The 22,867-nt window shown below is 40.3% G+C and overlaps 1 protein-coding gene across 11 annotated transcripts in view; it reads right to left on the bottom strand.

Moving 5' to 3' along the window:
• ERC2 (ELKS/RAB6-interacting/CAST family member 2) overlaps positions 1-22,867 on the bottom strand; it is a 677,274-nt gene that overhangs the window by 495,489 nt on the left and 158,918 nt on the right. For all 11 annotated transcript variants that reach the window (XM_056860395.1, XM_056860344.1, XM_056860410.1 and 8 more), the window contains 2 exons: positions 14,090-14,164; positions 6,256-6,411 (listed from right to left, as the gene is read on the bottom strand). In XM_056860395.1, coding sequence (XP_056716373.1) covers positions 6,256-6,411; positions 14,090-14,164 — 231 coding nt within the window. The remainder of the gene's footprint in view (positions 1-6,255; positions 6,412-14,089; positions 14,165-22,867) is intronic.

The raw sequence follows: 22,867 nt of genomic DNA, 5'->3' as shown, positions 1-22,867 counted from the left end.
AAACCAGACTCTGCATTAAAGCCCCTGGTTGCTCATGCTACATCTTGCCTCACTAACAGAGAAACTTCATTTCTTCTATGTTTGCCATTTACAGAGTAAAACATTTTGTAATTTTCTGACTGAAAATGTTCTAATCCAGTCCACTTTAGTACACTCACTCCCAGGACTGCAATGTTTGAACATTCCATTTCTCATTTTACAACTTTGAGTTTACCTTGACTCATACTTATCATGTTCCATGTTCCTGTTCATAGGTGTCAAACAGCTTTATACTTCCCTTTTGCATCCATTCACATCAACAACTGACCATTTGGATGTTGTCCCGCTGTGTCATTAAGAATAGTGCTACTCATACTTGTCCTCAGCTCTTCTTCGGTAGCTGACTGATTCCGATCCAACTTGGGGTCCAGTCTTCCAGTACTATATCTTTTTTTCATTTTTGGATGTCTCATCATAGGGTTTTCAAGGTAAGAGGTGATCAGAAGTGGTTTATTCATTTATTCATTCAATTTATATCCCACCCTTTCCCATCCCAAGATGGGCTCAGGGTGGCTTCTTCTGCTCAGTACTAACCAGGGTTAGCTAAACTGTCACTGCCATGGTCTATGAAAGATCCTCCACCAGTGTCACCTCCCACTGCTGCTGCCCAGTAGCTACCCTTCAAGGATTCCTCTATCCTCATAACCATTGGAACTGTCGGTTCTCTTCTGTTGATGTGACCGCTGATTCCTGAAGAGAGTGGATGCATCTTAGTCTGATGTCTCAGCTGTGGCCATTCCTCCCTGAGTGCCTCTGCTAAGAGTTTAGCCTCTTCACAGAGTCTAAACTCCTTATGGCATTGATCTCAGCTTCTCTGACACACACAAATCCCCTCACTATGTTAAGGTGTGCATCCAGGTGGGGGACTCATTAATTATATATAAAACACTTGAGAATTGACTAGACACTGTATATAGATAACAAAAAGGCAGGACCTGTGCATAGGCTTACAATCTAAAGATAAAACAAAGAGTGAAGGAGGAAGGAACCCCCAATTTTACACAATAATTAAGAGGAGGACTTCATTCAAGGGTAAAACTGAAGCAGAAAACTCAACACATTCTGAAGCATATTTCTTTTTAAAAGCTTTTTTTGTATACAAATGGCAGCCTTCCATGCATATGGCAAAGAACCACTCACTCATTATAAGCCAAACACAGAAACAGGGCCAAAACCTATAAAAATAAGGTGAGAGTAATACAAATGGGTGGAAACTTGAAGTCATTGTGTACTATAGTATGTGGTTTATTTAAATCCCATGTGGCCATCACACTATCTAATCTATACCAAAAGATCTTCCAAATTTCATCCATAATACAGCAAATGCCCTGATAGGCGGGCAATCAAAAACATGGTGACAATTTCATTGCAGATACACTCCACATTGCTCCTCATTGAAAAGCTAGATGATTTGCAGTCTAGTAAAAATTGTTGCCATTTACAATGCTAAAAAAAAGATCTGAGACACATTTAAATAACTAGGTTTGGGGCAAGCTATTAAATGCTAAAAAGAAGACAAAAGACTTGGGCTCTTTTTATATGTAAAGCATCATCTCATGCTTTTTAGGGGTACATTAAATTTTAGTTTATGAACATTTGGGAGGCAAAAGGCAGAGTTTGGGGGATGAATAGTTTCATGATGACCTTCTGTGGGCACCTTTGAGGCTTTTCGTTCATCATCTATTTGCAGATGCTCCTCTCTTCAATCTGCAACTTCAACAACTTTAAAAAAATAAATTCTTGCAGAGGCAATCATAGGGACAATGTGATAATGTCGCATCACAGAGTCCATGATGTTTGGCAATCTAATGATGTCAGAAAGGCTTCCTAGAAATGTTATATAAAAAATTCTGATTTCAGTATGTGATGATGTCAAGAAACCAAAACAACCATAAAAGGGAAATACTTCTGGTCCTTTCTTTAAATAAGGTGACTTTTCTGCTTCTTTTGTAGCTTGTTTGTTTGTTTATTCTTTCAACTTCTATCCTGCCTTTTCCCAACCAAGTCAGGCTCAGGGCAGCTCACAACAAATTCCAACAACAATTAAAATTCCAACCAAATAAATCACAGAAATAGTGAATTTCATGAGATATTCATGACATGTACCCTCAATTTCAGTTCAGCCCTATAACTGAAAATAGCAATATTTTATGGTACACACATCTAAAAATAGTCTAATGATGGACAGGATTGTCTAAGCAAAAGGAATTGCCTTCCTCCTAGTTATAGGTTTGAGTAGAAATCTATCTGCCAATTGAGTATAACACTTCATACACCTAACAAAATGGGCTCCTGCTCACAAAAGCCAAAATCTGTTAATTTGCCATTGTATAAAATACTACAAGACAGTTAATTATTTTGGGGAGCTCCAAATTACCACAGCTACTTTTCTGGGATTTTACGTTATTTTGAATCCCTTAATAAAATGCTCATATTATAACATAACACAAAAGGCCATGGTGCATCTTTGCATCAAGATGGAAAGTATTAAAATAGTGATGACCACCTGGTTGCCATCAAGCCTCCATTTTAGCATAGCCCTCCCTTCCAACTTGGCCAGCTTTTCTCTGCCAGTCAGATAAGACCCAGAAAATGAGTTTCAGGTCATCTAAAGTACAAAGGCTGAGAAGCTAGCATTGAAAGGGCAGGATCCAGTATAACATCTCCTTAATCCCATCATGATCACTAGAAACAAATGCAGCCTCAAAAACAAGCCCTTTGCCTAGCTCCAGACAATTAATCAGGATCTCTCCATGATTAATTATGGTACATTTAGACAAAAAGGATCCTGAGCAAAACATTCTTGCTGACAAAAACTTAGACTCGTATTAGCATTCTTGATAAAAAGGTTCTCTAGTCTCACTAATCCACTATGGGCCAACTGAGGTATCATTTGAAAATCCAAGCTTGATGAGGTAATAGAGGCTGCTTCCAACACTTTCCTTCTTGCTTTCAGAGTTCCCCTCCTTCTTTTATTTGGACATATTCCTAAGAGCTCCTTCCTTCTCACCTTTTTCTCCAAGGGGATCTTTTGATATCAATTCAAGTTTCTGGCCATATCACTAAAACCAGAATCAGTCCTCCATCCATGCTCTACCTGCTCTATCTTGCTATTCTTTGATTCCCAAAAGGAGAGCTTTTTGCCTGCCGAAGACAACTACTGTCTTGTAAGCAATAAATAACTAAATCCCATTCTTGGTACACAGTAAGTGTCCCACATCTTCACTGCTCTTTCCCTTGAAATTACTTTTGTATTATTGGCTGCTCAGCCATTTGGGCTAATTATGGGAATATCTGCCTGAAACCTGCACAGATCGACAGCTATAAAACCCTGCTTCACTCCACCTCTTCTGATTTCTTACCTTTCCCTTCTTCAATGATACATCTCACACAGTGCATAAAGGTATTTAGAATATTTGCAGCTTAATGTGAGGATTCTAGTATTCGGTACTGCTGTTCTACATTCAATACTGTGATAGCTTGAATGTGCTAATTATTCTGCTCAATAAATATTTTTATTTCATACTCAAGGTCTCAGTATTTCTTCCTAATTTGTGTAAGGAGTCCTGCCAGTTTATCAAAGATTTTTTGATTGGCTCTTGCGTGGACCTTTACTCAGATTGGTTGCATTCCTTTAAGCCAGGAGTAGAAGCTACTTTTTCTGAGTGAGAAGCTATAGAAAGGTTTTCTTCCTTACACTCAGGCTATCCTGGAACTCTGGAAAACAGGTTCATTCACAATGGTATGTGTCTAAGGTACATATGTTCTGATCACTCAGGGTAATAACATTCTATGATGGTAGTCTGCACAGTCCAACTGAAGGTTTACTTGAATGTCTATTTGCTACAGTTAAAACTGATAAGCAGGTCGTTTTTAAATTCCTGTCAATGTCCAGAAACTTGAGGAAGCAGGCCAGTAGTGAAATTCTCTTCAACACTAGCTAGGCAATTATCAGTGGCTGGAGTATCAAATACATGCACACTGTGTTAAATGGCCACCTGTGTTTACCCTCTGACAAATTAGGGTGAGTACAAGACAGTCCTGAATAAACTGTACTCCTATGATACAGTGAAAAGAAAGGTGCTCTCAGCCTACAAAGCTAGCGTGAGGACCATAGCACCAGGACTGGCCCAGCAGCTTCCTCTGCAATTGTCACACTGGCGATACCTCTTCCTTTGCAAGACTGCTATGGATGTTTTGAATTCAGAACAAACATGAACCAGTCAAAATTAACAGCAAAGGAAGAAAATGAAGGGTTTCTAGCAAATGGCTCTGCCAGGATGAGAGTCCTATTTCGGCAGTATTAGCATAACCCACTGATTACACTTAAGATGGCTTTGTCGGGGAACAACACGTCAATATTATTTTATTTTATTTATATATACTTATATTTATAGCCCATCCTCCCCTTGCACAGCAGGGCTCAGGGTGGGAAAGAACAATTTAAAATACATTGAATAAATACATAGCTTAAAGACTAAATATAGGACAGAGTATGGCATTTCTGTTTCTTGTAATCTTGATTCACTTTTTGTTTCCATTTATGGTGTGCGTACAAAGATCTAAAAAAAATTACATTAGGTTTATAATAGGGCAACACCTATCATGCAAGAGAGAGCTCTTCTCAGTGTGGCACAAATATACCCCAGAGAAATATAATGCCAAGTCTTTCTAGCCATTTTTCCCACTCAAGCCACTTCATTCTCCAATTTTCCCTCTATTTGTTAACTCAACTATAAAAGGCTGTATGTTTGAGAATCTGGGAAGCAAGTGTTTATTATTAATGGCTTAGAATTCTACACTGGAAAAAGCACAAGTCCTTGATAAAGCATAGCCTTGTAGGGAAATAAGCAATGTTCCACAGTGCTCTGCCTTTTGCAGACATACATCCATTTTTTTCATTCAAATTAGAAAGGTCTTTAAACATTTAGTCCTTAAATCTAACTTATTTTAAAGAGCATTATAACACCTAGAGTTGTTGGCTATGAAAAGAGCCTTGTTCTTCTGTCTGCCATCAATCAGGACTCATATTTATCAGAGGTCCTTATCAGTGGTCTCTGGTTCGACAGATGGGGTATAATAAGATCTCCTTGCTGACAACCATATAAATATTTTTTTCCACCTTGAAAGGTTCTGTGATGAATGGCAGAAGTAGATCTTTTGCTGCAAATCTCAATCGTAAGAGGAAGGACAGGGCTGCTGACAGAGCCCATACAGACTTTCATCAGAACGTAGCATGATAATCAAAGCGCTGATCCGACAGGTATGACAAAACAATGGAATGCAACTGTCTTCCCCTCGTTCATCTGTTTTTTTAGGAACCAAAGAATCTCTTTCCTCTCATAATAACTTCCTCTTTGCGCTTATAGAATTCCAACCTACCTATATATGAACCCAAACTCATAAGGGTCACTGTAAACTCCTGAAGGACTGTTACTATGAAAATAAAGCACAATAAAGCATATTTGGGTTTATTTATATTTAATTCTTTTATTATATGTGAAGTAATAGAGTAGCTATCTAATATTGAGGGGTGACTCCTGGGATCTATGTTTAAAAGTTACTCTGGATATTTTTATTGCAGTAAATTCTAAATCTCTACAGCATCTAAAAGCTGTACAAATAGCTAAACATTTCTCATTTTAATTTTGATATCAGAGCATGAATATCTGTTGCAAGCAAAACCTACCGCATGAATGAGCTCTCAACGGTCTCCAATCCAACAGGTGCATTTGCTATAATTACTTAGCAAGGAGGATATGCTAGAAGACTGATAACAGGAATGCTGTTGTCACAGTTTTTATTTAGGGGAACAAAGGTACTTCCTCATTCTGTGGCAACTTAATATACTTTTCCTCCAGGGAATGGCCTCAAACTCTTCCACATTTTTTCACACTGGTTTGACATGAATATAACAAGGTTGCCTGTGAAGATAGAATCAAGCATGGAAAATCCCCCCACCATAGTAAGCTACCAATGGAAGCTGCAAAAATTATCTTTATTTTCAAGAAGTTTCTTTCACTAATTGTTTCAGTACCAGCTTCTGCAGATAGAGAGTTGAGACAATTACACACACCCAGCCTCTATCAGAACCTAACGGTGCAACCCTAAATAGACATACTCCAGTCTAAATCCACTGAAATCAATGGGCTTAGACTGGAGTAACTCTGCATAGGATTGCACTGTAAATTGCTCTCATTTATTATTTGAAAGTACCTTATTTTTCATGAACTTTGAGTGACTCTTGTAAATTTCTATTTGTTTGATTTCTTCTTCTCGGTCTTCTGTGTTCAGAACTCCATTTGTCTTCAACATCTGTATTTCATCTTCAAGGTCTCTTATATTCCGTTCCATTGAAGCTATTTTTGTGTCCTAATTAAAAAAAGTGTTGGTATGCAATTATTATAATAACTGTTTATAGGGAAGGAGCACATATAAACTGCAATACAAGATCCTCACAGAGCATCAAAGCAAAAGAACAAAGTCAGCACAAGAATCTGGATGTGATTCAACTCTATTTAACCGGAATAGACCTTCAAATAATTATATTACAAAAGAAGTACAGACCCTTATTTTCTAAACAACAGGGTGAGGCTTCATTGTATTTCATCACTCATAAAGAAAGATGGTCTGATCTGAAGCACATTGTAGTCAAAGCTTGCCTTGCCATTAAAACTACACAAAGAGAAAATTACCAGCAAGGCTGGGCATAAATAAATTTGAGAGCTAATAATCTGAATCTAAATCTAGACAAGATGAAAGTGCTGTTAGCTGGAGGTACAGCAACCCCGGGAAAAAGTTTATACTGCCCCACTGTCTCCTGGACTAATTGTGCTACCCTTGAAGGACCAAATTCATAGTCTGTCAGTGTGCCTGGTCCTCCCCCTGCTTCTGCCATACCTACATTCCTGGCTGATTTACCAACTGTGCCCATTCATGGGATAAACCGACCAGGCCAGTTATACATACCCTTTTAAAATCTAGGTTAGAATAGCATAACATGCTCCATGAGAAGCTGCTTCAGCAATTCAAAATATTCAGTTGTTCAGATCTGATAACAAGGGCCCTGCCTGGTGCCTGACACAGTATCTTGCATTGCCCCAATATTTGTCAGCAGCATTAAAATTGCTCTTGTTGACTACTATTGCTCTTATGGACCAGGGCAGTTTAGTATAAGGACCACCTTCTTTCATACCAATTTGCTCACGATTTGAGAAAATCAAACTGTTGCACAAGACGGCAAAAAAAGGCTGACTAACATTGGCCCCGCCCCCCAGTCAATGCCGGAACGCCCCGGGAACGCCTCCCGGGCTGCCGGAATGCCTCCCAGGTTGCCGCCGCGGCCTGTGCCGGCGGCTGCATGCCGGCGAGAGGCTGCAGTGGCGTCTGGGCCCAGTGCTGCTGTGGCGGTGGCAGCCGACTGGCGGCCAGGCCTGCACGCTGGCACTGGGGCCACTAACGCCGGTGTGTGCCTTCTGAGTGCCAGCGTTGGGGGGCCTTGCATCGGCAGAGGCCTTCATTGGCCTCCAAAGGCCTTTGGGTCAGGCCGCCAGCACGGCTCAGGAATGGGCTGTTAGCCCTGAAAACAATATATACCTTCCCAACACACACCAACACACTCTCATTAGCCACTAAAAGGGGATTTTTAAAGGGGATTTGTTAGACTCATGAAATACTAAATCTGATTTTTATCAAAACCAAATGATTGAATCTTCCAAAAAAAAATAATTAGGATACACTATAGAATCTTGTATATGTGTAAAGTGCCATCAAGTCACAACCAACACATGGCGACCCCAGTAAGGGGCTTTCAAGGCAAGTGAGAAGCAGAGGTGGTTTGCTATTGCCCTCCTCTGTAGAGCCTTCCTTGGAGGTCTCCCTTCCAAGTACTAACCCTGCTTAGCTGCCGAGATCTGACTAAGTCAGGATATGCCATGCGGCCTTTCCTCCCACTATAAAATCTTGCTGTTTAGTAAACAATTGTCTCAAGCCAAAATTCCTAACAGTTCTAAACGTAGGTATATTTTTCACAGCAAACACAGTAGACTTAGAGACAGGAGATTCTCACTGTCAAAAGTACTCTCCTATCATAGGACAACAAAAATTTAAGAAGTTCTTATAAAGGAGAAAAATATTTTCATGCACACTATATAGTAAATTTGTTTTCACACATGTTAATTCATACTAGAGTAAATAAAAATTTGAATGTAAAACAAGACAAAAGGAAAGCTCATGCAGTAAATTCTATGCACCACACACAACACACTCAGGTTTTTAGCAACAATGCTGTAAACATACCTGAAATACTATAGCTGGATCTATATATAGAGATGGTCCTTTCTGCAAGAAGTAAGGTAAACCACAACTATTTTTACTCATTTAAGAACTTTCTAAGTTCACATTTTCCTTTTTTTCCACCTTAGTCACAGCTTGCAGTAAATATGTTGCTATTTCTTTTAATGTTTCACAATTCAATCACAGAAATCTTTGGTGCCTACTCCCTATCACTCCTTCATTGAAATCAATGAACTGAAGCAGGTTGTTTGCAAATGTTCTACTTATTTTAACACATCTCGCTCAGGAGAAGTTTCTAGCAAACTATACTCAGCAGTGGATTTGATATTTTGTGTCACGCCCATATGAGCTTCCTACACAGATTTTTATTTATATTGTTGGGCATCACCAAGGCGACTGCAAGGCGAACCTGATCAGGATTAACTAGAATGTCACAATAGGGCATCGCAACCTGTGTCCAGAAGAATTTGGAAAAAGCTCTGGATGCAGATGAATATTTGGCCCAAGATTACAGTTAAAAGTCTTAATGCACACTTCCAACAGGATTTCTCTAAGATCAGTTCTTATGATATCTCAATCTCAGGTGCTACTTTCTAAGTTCCCTTGAGTTTTGAAGTCAGTTTTCTGGTGATGCAGGCTTCACATTCCAGAAGGGAAATCAGAAGTCCTATTATACATACAGCCCTGACCTGGATGGCCCAGGCTAGCCTGATCTCGTCAGATCTCAGAAGCTAAGCAGGGTCAGCCCTGGTTAGTATTTGGATGGAAGACCACCAAGGAAGTCCAGGATTGTTATACAGAGGAAGGCACTGGCAAACCACCTGTTAGTCTCTTGCCTTGAAAACCCCATAAGGAGTCGTCATGAGTCAGCTGCGACTTGACGGCACTTTACACACACACACATTATACATACAACCATAATGCATATTATTTGATATCATAGTAACATTTTTGTCCCTGCCATAAGCATTGTTTTCAATGAAAATAAAGGCTAAAAATGCAAAATATGTCATGCAGTGGAAGCATACAAAGCCCCTTCTTCAGGACCTACAGCCCATTCCTGGGGGGAAGGGTTAGGTGGCGGCCGGAGGCAGCACAGCCATGCTGCCTCCACAGTAGCATCCACCTCCTCCACCAAAGCCAGAATGCCGCCCTTACTTGTGAGCCCCATGGTGTTTCACCATGTGGCATAACTCGCAGGAAGGGCAAAGGGGCAGCTCTGCCCCCAGAACCACCCCGGGGATGGCTCCTGGGATGCCGGCGCAGGGACTTGCACGAGGTGGATGTCAGCAGGAGGCTGCGCTGGCGGGGGAGGTCGTTGCAGCTCTGTGGCGCACAGGCACTGGTGGAAATGTCCCCTGTATTGGCATCAGTGCCTATTATCGTGGATAAATGGGCACTTATGCCGGTACAGAGTCACGTCAGATCCTAAGCCAATTCAGCCCCTGGAAAAGATAATACTAGAAAAAATAAAGGCAGTAGGAAAAGTGGAAAACCTAACATGAGAGATATTGAAGGTTTTGCCTTCTTTTGTTAAGTCAGTTTGCAAGACAAGAGCAAGGGCGTTAATGATAGGATGTTTTTGAGGTCATTGATTCATAGGTAGGGTTGCCAGGTCCCTTGGCTCCACCAGTGGGAGTTTTGCAGAGACATGGCTGGGGGAGTGTGACGTGCATGCACACCACACGATGCGCTGACGTCACTTCTGGGTTTACCCGGAAGTAACGTCGATGCTCTAGCAATCTCCGCTGAAATTCTATGGTTTTCAAAGAGTTTCTATGGAGTTTGCTATAGTGTCTGGGTCGCTTCTGGGTAAACCCAGAAGCAATGTCGGTGCATCGCACGCCTCCCCCTCTATCTGGCTCTCTTTTACTTGCCAACTCTCAGCTGATCTACAGGCAGCCCGGTGGATTGGCAGGCTTTTGCCAGCCCCCACCAGGCAATTGGCAAGCCTATTCATAGGGCTGCAATAAGTCAGAAGCAACTCAACAGCATATAACAAAAACCTCACAATAATATTACTGTTGAATACTGTTCATATGAAGGACTGCAAAGTTATTGGTGGGGGATTTCAGATCAATTTATACATACAACCACAGCCCAAAATCAATAAATCACTGTGCATGTTTCCTTATGCATATTTTTGTTAAACAAAAAGAATAATCCATGCTAATAATTATGCTTGCAAGGCTTAAGTTTCCTTTGGAACAAAATATGCTAGTAGCCAGCATTCACTGCTGAAATGAACAACAAAGCTTTGATACATGCTTCCTATTTTAAATATGGTTGATGTGATCAAACATCACTAATTTATATATTTCAGAGTTAGATTCAAGTCCAGTAGCACCTCAGAGAAAACAAGATTTTCGGGGTAAAAGCTTTCAAGAGTCAAATTGGGAGCTTTGATTCTCAAAAGCTTATACACCAAAAAACTTGTTGTTCTTTAAGATGCTACCAGACTTAACAAACATGGCAACCCTGGGAATATATATTTCAGGGAGCTGGGAGATATAGATGTGTGTGCATAAAGAAACAAAATCAGTTTTTAAAGTTCTATATCTGAATTTCACAAACTTGCTGAAACAGTCTTTCCATCAGAAAAATTACATCTGGGATAGAAAAAGAAGAAGAGGAAGAAAAGGAGGAGGAGGAGGAGGAATAATACAGAAACTTTGGTAATGTGGTCATATCCTCCCAGATTTTGTTGCCTTACTTTCTGTGAGTTTATTTCTGTTATGTGGAAACTCTAACCTCGTATGGAACATTTAGAAACTAGCTGTTGCCAGCCTGACCGGATGTAATACCATGGAAGGTTCATGAACATTTTCAGTGCTCTAGAAAAATTGTCCCCATGACCCATTCCAGTCAACATCCAGTCTGCACTAATTCTGAACTCTTTTCAAGGGCAGCCCCCACATAGTGTGCATGGCAGTAATCTAATCTAGATGTAACCAGGGCATGCACCAAAGTGGCCAGATCTTTTCTGCTCAAGAAAGGCCACAGTTGACTAACCCATTGAAGCTGGTAAAAGGCACTCCTGGTTGAGCAGTAACCAGCAGTAAGCCTGGGTCCAAGAGTAGAGCACTCCAAACTATGGACCAGTTCTTTCAAGGGGAGTGCAACCCCATCCATAACAGTTCTGGGCAAGACCATTTGCTCACCAGCAAAACTACCATCTTGTAAGGATCAAACTTCAGTTTATCCACCCACATCCACTCAAAAACTGCCTCTAGGCACCAGTTCAGGGTTTCTACATCCTCCCTGGAATCAGACAGAAGTTCCAGATAGAGCTGTGTGTCACCCACCTATTGGTGAAAATCCATCTGTATGTAGGCGTTGCCAAGCATAGAGGACAAGATAGAGCCTTGCAGGACCCCACAGGCCAAAGGCCAATAGACTGAGCAGCAGCAGTTCCTCAGCATCACCTTCTGAGCCCTCCCCTCCAGGTAGGACCAGGACCACCAGAAAACAGTGCTTCTCAGTCCCAGCCCAGAAAGGCAGTCCAGAAGAATGCCACGATCCACGGTATCAAATGCTGCTGAAAGGTCCAGGAGAATCAACAGAGTTGCACTCCGTCCATCTGCCAGTGCAGGTCAACTGCCAGGGCAACCAAGGCTGTTTCAGTCCCATAACCAGTCTGAAAGCAGATTGGAAAGGATCCAAACACTCCTCTCCTCTCTCACTATGCTGCAGCCCTGATCCAAAATAGGAGTCCTCATAGCTGCCATTTACAATTTTTAAGGGCACCGAAATTTATAGATTACCTTTTGTCATCTAACAGTTATTCATGGAAATATTTGCATCTCAGGCAGCCACATCATTTTAGATTAGGGTTGCCAGCTCCACGTTGGGAAATACCTGGAGATTTTGGGGGTGGAGCCTGAGGAGGGCAGGGTTTGTAGAGGGGAAAGACTTCAATGCCACAGAGTCCAATTGCCAAAGTGGCCATTTTCTCCAGGGGAATTGATCTCTGTCACCTGGAGTTCAGTTGTAATCGTGGGAGATTTCCAGCCACCACCTGAAGGTTGGCAACCCTATTTTAGATATATTTAGACTCTTGCAGCCATCTTGGAGAAATTATCTCGAGATATATTCTGTGCTTGGATCTATACATTACATTGGCTCAGCACAGAAGCAAAACAAAAGGGGCAAAGTTAGAAGAGTCACGAGAAAGAAGACACTAAGGACTAGAGGTGACAACAGGAAATCTGATTGGATCTTCCACACTTGCTTTACACTGTAAATGGCAACCAGAGGGGGCTCATGTTTGAACTGGACCCATGGCATAGGAGAGAGTTAACCCTTTCCCGCATGTGCTTTCACAAACTCAATTGTTTTACTGTCAGCACATGGAGATTCACAGGCATCTGAATAATTTGAAAGGATAATGTGATAATTCCACTGCCATCCACTTTGCAGAAAGCAAAATGTTTGCAGCGAAATGTCTTGATGGTCTTTGTCAAACCATGGAGCTCACTGCCCAATGATCACAAAGTCACCCCGCAGTGAAGAAAATATTCAGCAAAATAAACACAAGTATCCCAGCAATTTACATCACCATGTTTCACCCTCAATGTCAGCATAAATAGTGAGCGACAGCATGGTCAAATGGATAGAGTTTAAAAGTGAACATTTCTCTCAACATGATTTCCTATCTGTAAAATCTGTGATTTTACTTCATAGTAATTTATATATTTTATTCATTTTATGTTTTGTTCTGTTTATATTGTAAACTGCCTTGAGTTTTTGAAGGTAGAAAGACAGTAAATAAATGAATGCATGCATGTATGCTTTAATTAATTAATTAATTGGAATGATGTGGCCTACGTTAGAGGAATTTTAAGTGACTAAATACATTGAAGACTAGTATAATGTTAGAAAAGTAGTTAACAATATAACATCTATCATATAACAGATACGTGCCAAATTGTACAGGCCAAATTTATGCATAATTACATTCATGTGAAGAGATCTAAATGTTTCTGGACTTTCAAGCATTTTTAATCCTTTTTTATCTAATAAGGATTATCCTTTGTTCAACACTTAAAGCTGTCCTTTCCAGGGAATAGGCCCCATTGAAAAACTGGGGCTTAATTCCAAGCAGACCTCTTTAGGATTACTCCCTAAGTATGTTATTTGGTGTAAATGATCTAGAAAAGAGAAAAACATTTTCTGGTTCCATTTGAGTAAATGTCTACAGGAATCTTTTTCCTGATGAGGAATGCTAGCAACAGGTGCAGAGAACGATTGCAGCAGATGATGCAGAATGGAAAATAAACAGCTTGCTTTGATACAATGTGCAACAAATAATTGTGCTTATTAAACAATGTATAAACCCATCTTCCCGTTCTGCTCCTAAAAACCGCAAAATCACTTTGTCATATTCAGTGCCACAAATATCTCATGAAGCTAGTTAGTGCAGAAAACGTAATATTTGTTGAATGAGGTGGAGAGAGAATAATTACACCAGGGTAAACTGCACCACAAAGTATTATCTCCGTTTGGTAATCAATTAATATTAAATTTTAACATATGGACTTTGCTTAGACTCAAATTAAGTAATGCACTAGCATGGGGCATTTAACAGATTTACATTCATTTAAGAACAAGGAGTGGGTGGGTGAAGTGATATTTTCACATTGTGCAGACTGATCTATTTTCTATCATTAAAAGCTGCAAATTTTATTAAACCAAGAGGGATTAATAGTGATCGCGCTAAAACAAAGCGTATTGGCAAGCATTCCAAAATCCATACCTTCATTTCTATGACAGTCTGAAGAGCTTTCGTTTTAGCTGGTTCAGGCTGAAGTTGGGTTCTTCTGTGCAGTTCCTGTGGAGGGACACGATAGAAGTAAGCTTGACGACTCATCTTCCCATTACTGTTTAGTTGCACAGATATATTACAGCTCACAGCAGAATTCAAAGTTCAATGTTCAGACACGCACAAGTCCAAATGCTACAGGTGCATCTTTGCATATAAATCCCTCTAGCATCACTGCAGACTCTTATCTTACATTACAGCTAATGCCGCCAGCACATGCGCTATTTCTGAAACCGTTATCAATAATTAATGTCAACTGTGACAAAGACAGCTTGTTGTATTTGGACTAAGAAAGATTACAACACTGCTGCCTCTGCCCAGGCATCGGATAATAAGTCATTCAATTACAGTACATTATATTGCAAATTCAAAACGGTGTGTGTGGGGGGAAATAAATGCCATTTAAAATCTACAGCTGAACTTCTCTGCATAGAGTTTTTCCACTGATATTTGGAACAAGCAATTTAGAGACATTATGTTCAAATCTGCCATTTACAATTAGTAATTATATAGTGAGTTGATGCAGAACAATTTAAAGTACCTTTTTATGTTGGCTCTTCTTTTCTTTCTAATATGATAGCTTTGGAACGTACACCACAATCTCTAAACATGTTTACTTGAATATTAGTCCCAGATATTTCAATGAGACAATCCCAAATTAACATGTGTGAGTATCAGGGTACCTATATATAATACAATTACATAGGATGATGGCAATGTACTAGGGTGAATATTTAGGAAACTGTTTTTCGGAAACGATCCATGAGAAACTTCTCATGCTCAAGCTTCATTTAAAGGAATATCAACTACCCAAGAGCAGTACACAGTCACACCATCTGGTTTTTGCAAGAGAAATTTCAGTGAACTGCACATATAATAAATAATTCGTTAGAGTTAAAGGATAATTTAAATGCTTTCAGATTAAACTACTTTTTCTTATTTTTAATCCTTTTTTGTTGTCATTCAAGCTAATTGCATTTCGGCTCTTACATACATTGCCTTTTCAGTATTGATACTGAATGACCAGAGAAATGACCAAAATAATTGTGAATTTTTGCACCCATTCCATTCTCTAGTCCATTCTGTGACCTTGTGACTCATTCAAAAGATGTATTCGGTTTGATGTACTTTTTAATGTATTATTTTAACCATTAAATACATAATATATTTTTATTTCAAATAATTCAATTTGAATTTGAAGACCAAACGCTCTTGGACAACATAGCTCACTGATCTCAATTTACCAATCAGCCATTTGGCAAGACCATTGTAGCCAAAACTCTTCATATTTATTTGTTTGTTTGTTTTTCACATAAAGTCACTGAATTATTACTGGCAGGGTCCCCATTAAATTATTGATCCTATTTAGAATAAGAAGCTGCACTGTGCAGAGTTCTTTATGTATTCCCTACCATCCGCCACTAAAGACTAATCCATTGCTTTTTCCATAAAGACTACTGGCGGTACTTCTGTAAATGACAAAGAGGGAAGTATGAAAATAGAGTAATTTCCCATTGATGTCACTCATTTTTCATTTCTCCAGATCAGTTTACCATGCATTAAAAGCTTCTACCCCACGGTCATCCTTAATTAAAAGACTTGAAGGTCCCAGATTCAGATTCCACTGTTATCTAAGTATCTTTTTGCATGCCCTAATCTCACTATTCTATACTGGATGCTAGAGAGAAAAGAAACCACAATAAATAAATCACCAGCTGTTTCAACAAGGACAGTGCAGTAGTTGACCAACACTGAGGTCAAGAAAGTAAGATTTTCTCCATGATATTCTTGTTTCTATCCTTGAGATAGGCTGGTTAGGAACTGCATATCAATGAAACTCATTTCCATGAGTTCTGGCTTCATGAGACCCCAGGAATCTCAAACTGTAAACTCTAGCAGTGGCGCTCACGTTACTTACTCCTTGCTCCACAGGAGCCGCTTGCAAGCAGAAGGATTGAAACTCTGGATTGAAATCTATTGCAATACAGCACCACCACTGAAGCTGACCAGAAAGTATATTGCAGCTTTCAGCACAACAAGATCAGGCAACCTGTAGAGCCAAGAAAGATCTGTTTGGCCTTATATAGCTGCTGAAGCTTGCTGTGCTCTCAGTCTAAGCGACTCACCACTCAGTGAGCTGCTCACAGACAACATGAATCCCTACCTGTTTGAGCCACCATAACCTTCTTAGCTGCCTGCCTTCAGGACATTAACCCTGACATTTTGGATTAATGCTGAGCCAGAACAGGGGACTTGTTTTATTAACATCAGTGAAATTAGCCTGTCCTTTTGGGCAATGTTTCACATCACTTTGCAAAAAGGGAAAGGTATTTGCAATAGGGTGGGCAATATTGGGGGGGCAACCTTTGCTCACATTGGGAGTATTAACTTCACTTTCTTCCAAGCAGCAACAGATTGGGAAATAACTGCTAAAAAATTCAACCGGTATGTTCTTGGCATTGGGGGGGGGGGTCTTCAGTGTTTCAGGAACCCTTCTTTGACCCTCCCTCAGGTTCCCCCCAAAATACAAATCCGTATGATGCTTTTACACTAATATGGAACTTTTAGAATTATCTGTTTTAGCCATCTAGTTCAAGACACTTTACTAATTAAAACAAATTCTTTTAGATGAAAAAAATCCTTTCTCCCTCTCATAGGTGTGAATAACTGGCATTATCCTTTGTAGTTGTTGTCCTTTTCCTGCCTATTGCAAACTAGAAGATGAATATTAAATCTCTTCCTTGGAACTCAATGGCATTTGAAAGGATCCTTCCTCTACTCCACTTGAACTGCCAGTGGTATTATTATAAACTGAGCCTCTCCTCCCCAAACAAACTGAATGTTTTCCTACAGTTGCTATCATTTTTCTTTTTTTTAAGCACCAAAGGTTTTTTGTACATCAACAGGAGTTAAGTTTATTTTAATCAGCAGTTACAACTGGTTGTTTCCATGGAAACCTAACAGACCCACCTGTGAGCTATCACTGAACAATTAGTAACCATTGAAAAAACATCAGCCAGCAATTCTGAGACATTAACCTAACAGAATAGTGAGCCAAGACTTTCTGTCAAATACAAAGAGGTACTTGGCATGAGGTCCTGATGGATCACAATTAGCAGGGTACCACTATAATATCACACCTAAACAAGATGTGCTTGTAATCATAGGTGACTAGAACATGAAAGTAGGAAACAAAGCAGAATCAAATACTGTTGGAAGATTTGGGATAGGAGGACAAAATATGAAGGAAAGCAACTCCATTTGTGCACTGTGAACACGTGTTCCAGGCAACCAAGCACATGATTGTGTATGTGGACATCACTGCATAGCCAATACAAAAATCAAATAGATTACACAATTGGAACAGAAAATGGAGAAACTCTACACTGTCTGCTAAAACAAGATGAGCAGCTGATTGTGGCACAGACCATGACTGAAAATTAGAAAAAACTGAAGAAAAACACCAAAACATTAATAGTCCCAAAATACAATCGAAACAACATTCCTGAAGAGTTTAAAGACCATGTAAAGAACAGATTTGCATTACTAAGTTCAAGTGATTGGGAACCAGAGGAACTATGGGTTGAAACCAGAGATATTATCAAGGAAGAATGCACAAAGACTATTCCTATAGCCAAAAGAAATGAAAAGCCTTGATGCATGATTGATTAAAATCTTAAAATTGCTAAAGATAGATCAGAAGTCAAAGTAAAAGGCGACAGAAATAGAATCAGAAGTCTAAATGCAGTGTTCCAGAGACTTGCACGTAGAGACAAGGGAACTAATTGCGACAGGCATTGCACTTTATCAGCCTTACAAGTATTTAAAGTGAAAGCTATGGCTCAGGGACTATATGGAGCCCAACTTGGATTCAAGTTCTTAAACCTTCTATTGAATGCATCCTAACTGCCTTCCTGTGTGTTCTTTTAGGAGCACCTAGGTGCATAGCCTTGTCAGCTCTGTGACTAGAGGTGGACATGAAGCAAATTTCAACTATAGCTTGGTCTTCACCAATCGAGTTCCAGATGTCCCTCACTCTTTCTGACTCCCAGCTATCTGACTCTGACTCCCAGGCTGCAGGGCTTGCAAGGCTGAGATGTTCCGCTAGGCCTATGGTTGAGGACAGCGACAGTTCCACTCTACCTGGCCTCCTGCCCTGTCCTTCTTTCCCTTCCCTTTCTCTTTCCCATTCCTTTCCTTTCCCTCCTCTTGTTCTTTTCCCATTACTTTCCTTTCCTTTTATCCCTTAGAAGCTCCTTGATCCATTGATCTTGAGCAGCATATAACTAGTGTTTGAGGGATATAAGGACTGAAACAAATCTTGCCACTGACAATGTAGCCTTGGGGATCCCTATCGCTTAGTACAGGAGTCTGCAAACTGCGGCTCTTTGGCCCATTGAGTGCAGCTCTCTGAACTTGGTTTGGAGCCCCTGCTTTTGCGCCCGCTAGTGCCGGCAGCCGGGCTGCGGAGCCGGCACGCCTGAGAGAGAGAGCGGGCACACTGTCTCTCCCCCCCCCGCCGCCGTGGAGAATGGCCGGGTCCCTCTTTCCTTTGCCCTCAATGGTTGGGAGGCTAAAGCCTCCCCTCCCCTCTAGCCACGTGATTGCTGGGCGGGCGGCTTGGCGGTTCCTGGTCCCCTCCGCCTATCAGCTGTTGGGCGGGGCGGGCTTCCTTTGGTAGACCTGCCTCCAGCTGAGTCCCATTGGGAGGCCGTGCCTACCCACTGGCTTTCTTGGCAGTAGACCTGGACTCTGAGGAGGGGAAAAAGTCCCCCTTCAGATGCCAGGTCTACCAATTGGCTTCTAAGGGCCTCCGGAGGCTAGGTCTACTGCCAAGAAAGCTAATGGGTAGACATGGCCTCCCAATGGGACTCAGCCGGAGGCCAGGTCTACCAACAGGCTTTTATGGCGGTAGACCAGGCCTCCAGACAAGGACTCCGGACGGGGAGGGGGAAATGGCAGGGACTTACAATTTATTTTTTATCAATAAATAAGATCACTATTAAGTATGATATCAAGTTTTATTCAGTGTACCTATAGTTTAATTAAGACTTAAAACTTTAATTAAAGTTTATTAAGTTAATAAACAGTGTACCTACCTATATAGTTTAAGTTTAAGAAATTTGGCTCTCAAAAGAAATCTCAATCGTACTGTTGATATTTGGCTCTTTTAATAAGTTTGCCGACCCCTGGCTTAGTAGAAAAGGCATTATGTCAGACACAGAGGCATTAGATTTGTAAGTTAAAAGGGGGGGAATATAATGTAATCGAAGTTCCTCGTAAAAGCGGCATTCCAAAAGGACATGAGCTAGTGAATCGATAGAGCCAGAAGAGCAAGGACAGGTCCTGTCTGAATATGGTATATTCAAAATTCTGCCCTGCATAACCATAGAGGGGTTAGCATTCAATCTAGCTAAACAAAAAGCTCTAGAAAGTCGAGGAGTTGTCAAATAATATGAATAAGCAGGCATACCACGTGATGGTGGTATTCCAAAGAACTGGGATGAACAAACGCGGTGAGCACAAAAAGTAGTGCTGTTATAATCAAGCTCTTTAATGCGCTTTTTAATTTTGGTGAAAGCTTCAGTTTTCCCAAGATCTAATAACATATCCTGCGAGAAGCCCAACAATGACAGTTTCTCATCTAAGATTTTTTGCCATGAGGATTTAAAAGGGTCATGCTTCAGAGAAGCTAGGAACCCCTCAGTGCTAAAGCACAGTTTAAGATGTAATTTAAAGGCGGCCAACCATGCCCTAGCTTCGAGTGACATTTGGCCAAACTCGGAACGAAGAGTAATGCCAGCAACACATCGAGGGGCATTTAGGAGTTTTCGTAAGAACTGAAGTAATGGACGATCTATAGATTCATTGACAACAGTTATCCAGATGGCAACACCAAAGAGAATAATTGGGGTAATTTTTAGATTAAAAACCTGAATAGCCCCTGGAATATATTTGCCACCTTTGGTGTGGAAAAAATTGACAATAGCACCAACCCCAGGTTTAATTTTGTTGGACACTGCTTTTTGATGGGCATTCCAATTTAGGTTATGGGGAAAAAGAATGCCAAGGTTTTCCCATTACTAGCAGGGGCACTGCTTGAATTTTTTAATATACCATTGGAAATTTTGATTTTATGCTCTTTAATGTATTTAAATTGTATTTTATTGGTTGTAAGCTGCATTAAGCCCGACCTTGGTTCGGAAAGGTGGGGTAGAAGTCTAATAACTATGGTGACCAGGCTTCAATCTGATTCCTATTCCACCTCTTGGAGTTGGTGCATAAACAAGAAACTTTCTGAGCTGTGGTTCTCTATGACCTATTAATTGGAAATGGGATTTTAAAAGGCCTGTGCAGTTGTAACAGAAAGGCTTGAAGAGCTGGTGAATGCTCGTTGCTGATGTCAAGCAAGTCTATTCACCTATTTATCTGGCTTTTGTGCTTTCAATTCCCCTTTCCTATAATAAAACTTTATCCTACTGTTCCTGCTTATTGTGTTATCCTTAGCCCATTTTAACATGCTCACTTTGGCGAAGCTAACTGGTAGATTTATGGGCATCCCAAGTGAGCAGAGGTTATGTCCCTGTGGAACTAATATTGTTGAATCCATTACACATTTTTTGTTCTTGTCGTGAGTCAGCCTGAACTCTCCTCGGAAGAAGAGGAGGAAGGAGTGGCAGAGCAGGGTGATGCACCGGTGGAAGTCTTACCAGGGCGACTGGACCATAGGTCTGAACCAGCAAAGACGACAGATGCAGAAGGTGGTATATATTGGGAAGGAGCAGAGGAACAGAGTGGCTAACCAGTAATAGCCTGTTTGTCTTTGAAAGCACTAAAGAAAATTCTAACTACGCTCTAAAGCCGTAACTGATTTAAATTTATGTGCCTCAGCCAGGTTTCTCCTTTGTCTGCCTGGAGACCTGTGGTACTGTTCTATTCCTTGAGACTATCCTGTAAATAAATAAATCTTCTTTGTTGTTTCTGTTCAAAACCTGCCTCAGTGATGTCCTTAAACTACTTGCATGTTACATACAGAAGAAGAGGCTTTAGAACACCTGGTAACTAAGGGGAAGGTTTCTAGGTTAAAACAACCCTAGATTCCAAAGAAATCTTAAGAAGCTGTGTGTGTGTACCCTCGGGGTAGAAACGATCCTTAAGTGTAAGGATGTGTCACTGGGGGCCACAATCAAGATAATTCATACCACAGTATTCTTCATTATTATGTATGGGTGAGTAAGTTGGACAAAGAAGAAAGTTGATTAATTAGATATGTGTGTTGGAGGAGAGTTTTACGGATATGGTGGACCACCAAAAAGACAAATAAGTACAGTCGAATTGTTTCTGATCTATGGTGACCCGATGAATGGATGATTTCCAAAACGTCCTATTGTTAGCATCCTTGCTCAGGTCTTGCAAACTGAGGGCCATGGCTACCTTTATTGAGTCAATCTATCCCATGTTGGGTCTTCCTCTTTTCCTGCTGCCTTTTCCTAGCATTATTGTTTTTTCCAGTTCTTGTCTTCTTATAATATGAAGAAAGTGCAATAGCTTTGGTTTAGTCATTTTAGCTTCTATGGGGAGTTCAGACTTCATTTTATGTAGAACCCACTTATTTGTATTTTTGGCAGTCCACGGTATCCATAAACCTCTCAGCCAACACCACATTTCAAATGAATCAACTTTCTTCCTCTTAGCTTTCTTTATTGTCCAACTTTCTACCATTGCCCCGTCCTTGGAACAGTTTCTCGCTTTTAAAAAGTTCCTTATTAAAATAATAAGTAATGAATTGCATAATGCACCAATGTCATAAGTTTTTTATTCAAAAGATAAATAGCCAACTTGAAGCATGAGGGAATGAGAAGAGCTGAGCCAGCAGTTGATTTCTTGGTTCAGTATATGTATCTGTCATTTCATCTACGAAGACAAGGTTATCCTTTGGACAAGCAATATGTTGTAAACTCTCCTGTTGTTATGTCTCTTTCCACCTCCTAATCTCCTCACCATATAATTTGGTGATACTTCAATTAACATATAAAGTTGGGTATAAACAAAGCTACCCCACATTCATTTCGGGGTCAGAGCAACCTCTGGGTATGTATTGTACCTGTGAAAATCTCCCCTTACCTCTCCCATGTTCTCAATAACTTCTGGAGGACATTAATATGGACGGCTCGGAAACATAACTTTTTACTGTAGCTATTTTCTAAGCACCATGGCAACATGATGCAATAATATACGTCTAGTGGATTTTGTTCATTGACTTGAAGAATTTTATGCACTATGAATACAATTCTGAAATGTATTAAAATAAAACAGTTGTTGAATTTGGAGCAATAAAGTTAATGTTAAAAATCACACATTTTCAAAAAGCTAGCTTATTCCATTAAGGATATAAGCTAGTCAAAGTAAAGAACTTTTAGCTGCCACTGGTTTAAATGGAAAAGATTTAATAATGTATTTAGATTTTCAAGTTAAAATCAATGGGACTTAGACGAGCTTAACTTTGGCTGTAACTTTCAACGAAGAGTCTGTTGGACGGTTCAGATATTATTATAAAGGCAGAACATGCAGAAGTCTGAGTGGCTCCTATTTCTGTAATCCTCACATTTAGAGTAACATCCAAATTAGCCCTGAAGAAAGAAGCATTAATGTGCAATGTCTTCAAATACTTGACAGTTGTATTGTGTTGGGGTAGGGACAAGAGGAGCTGGT

Source organism: Euleptes europaea, chromosome 1 (genome assembly GCF_029931775.1).
Source record: "Euleptes europaea isolate rEulEur1 chromosome 1, rEulEur1.hap1, whole genome shotgun sequence".
In the NCBI taxonomy this organism is placed as follows: Eukaryota; Metazoa; Chordata; class Lepidosauria; order Squamata; family Sphaerodactylidae; genus Euleptes; species Euleptes europaea.
This window is presented reverse-complemented; position numbering and strand designations above follow the sequence as displayed.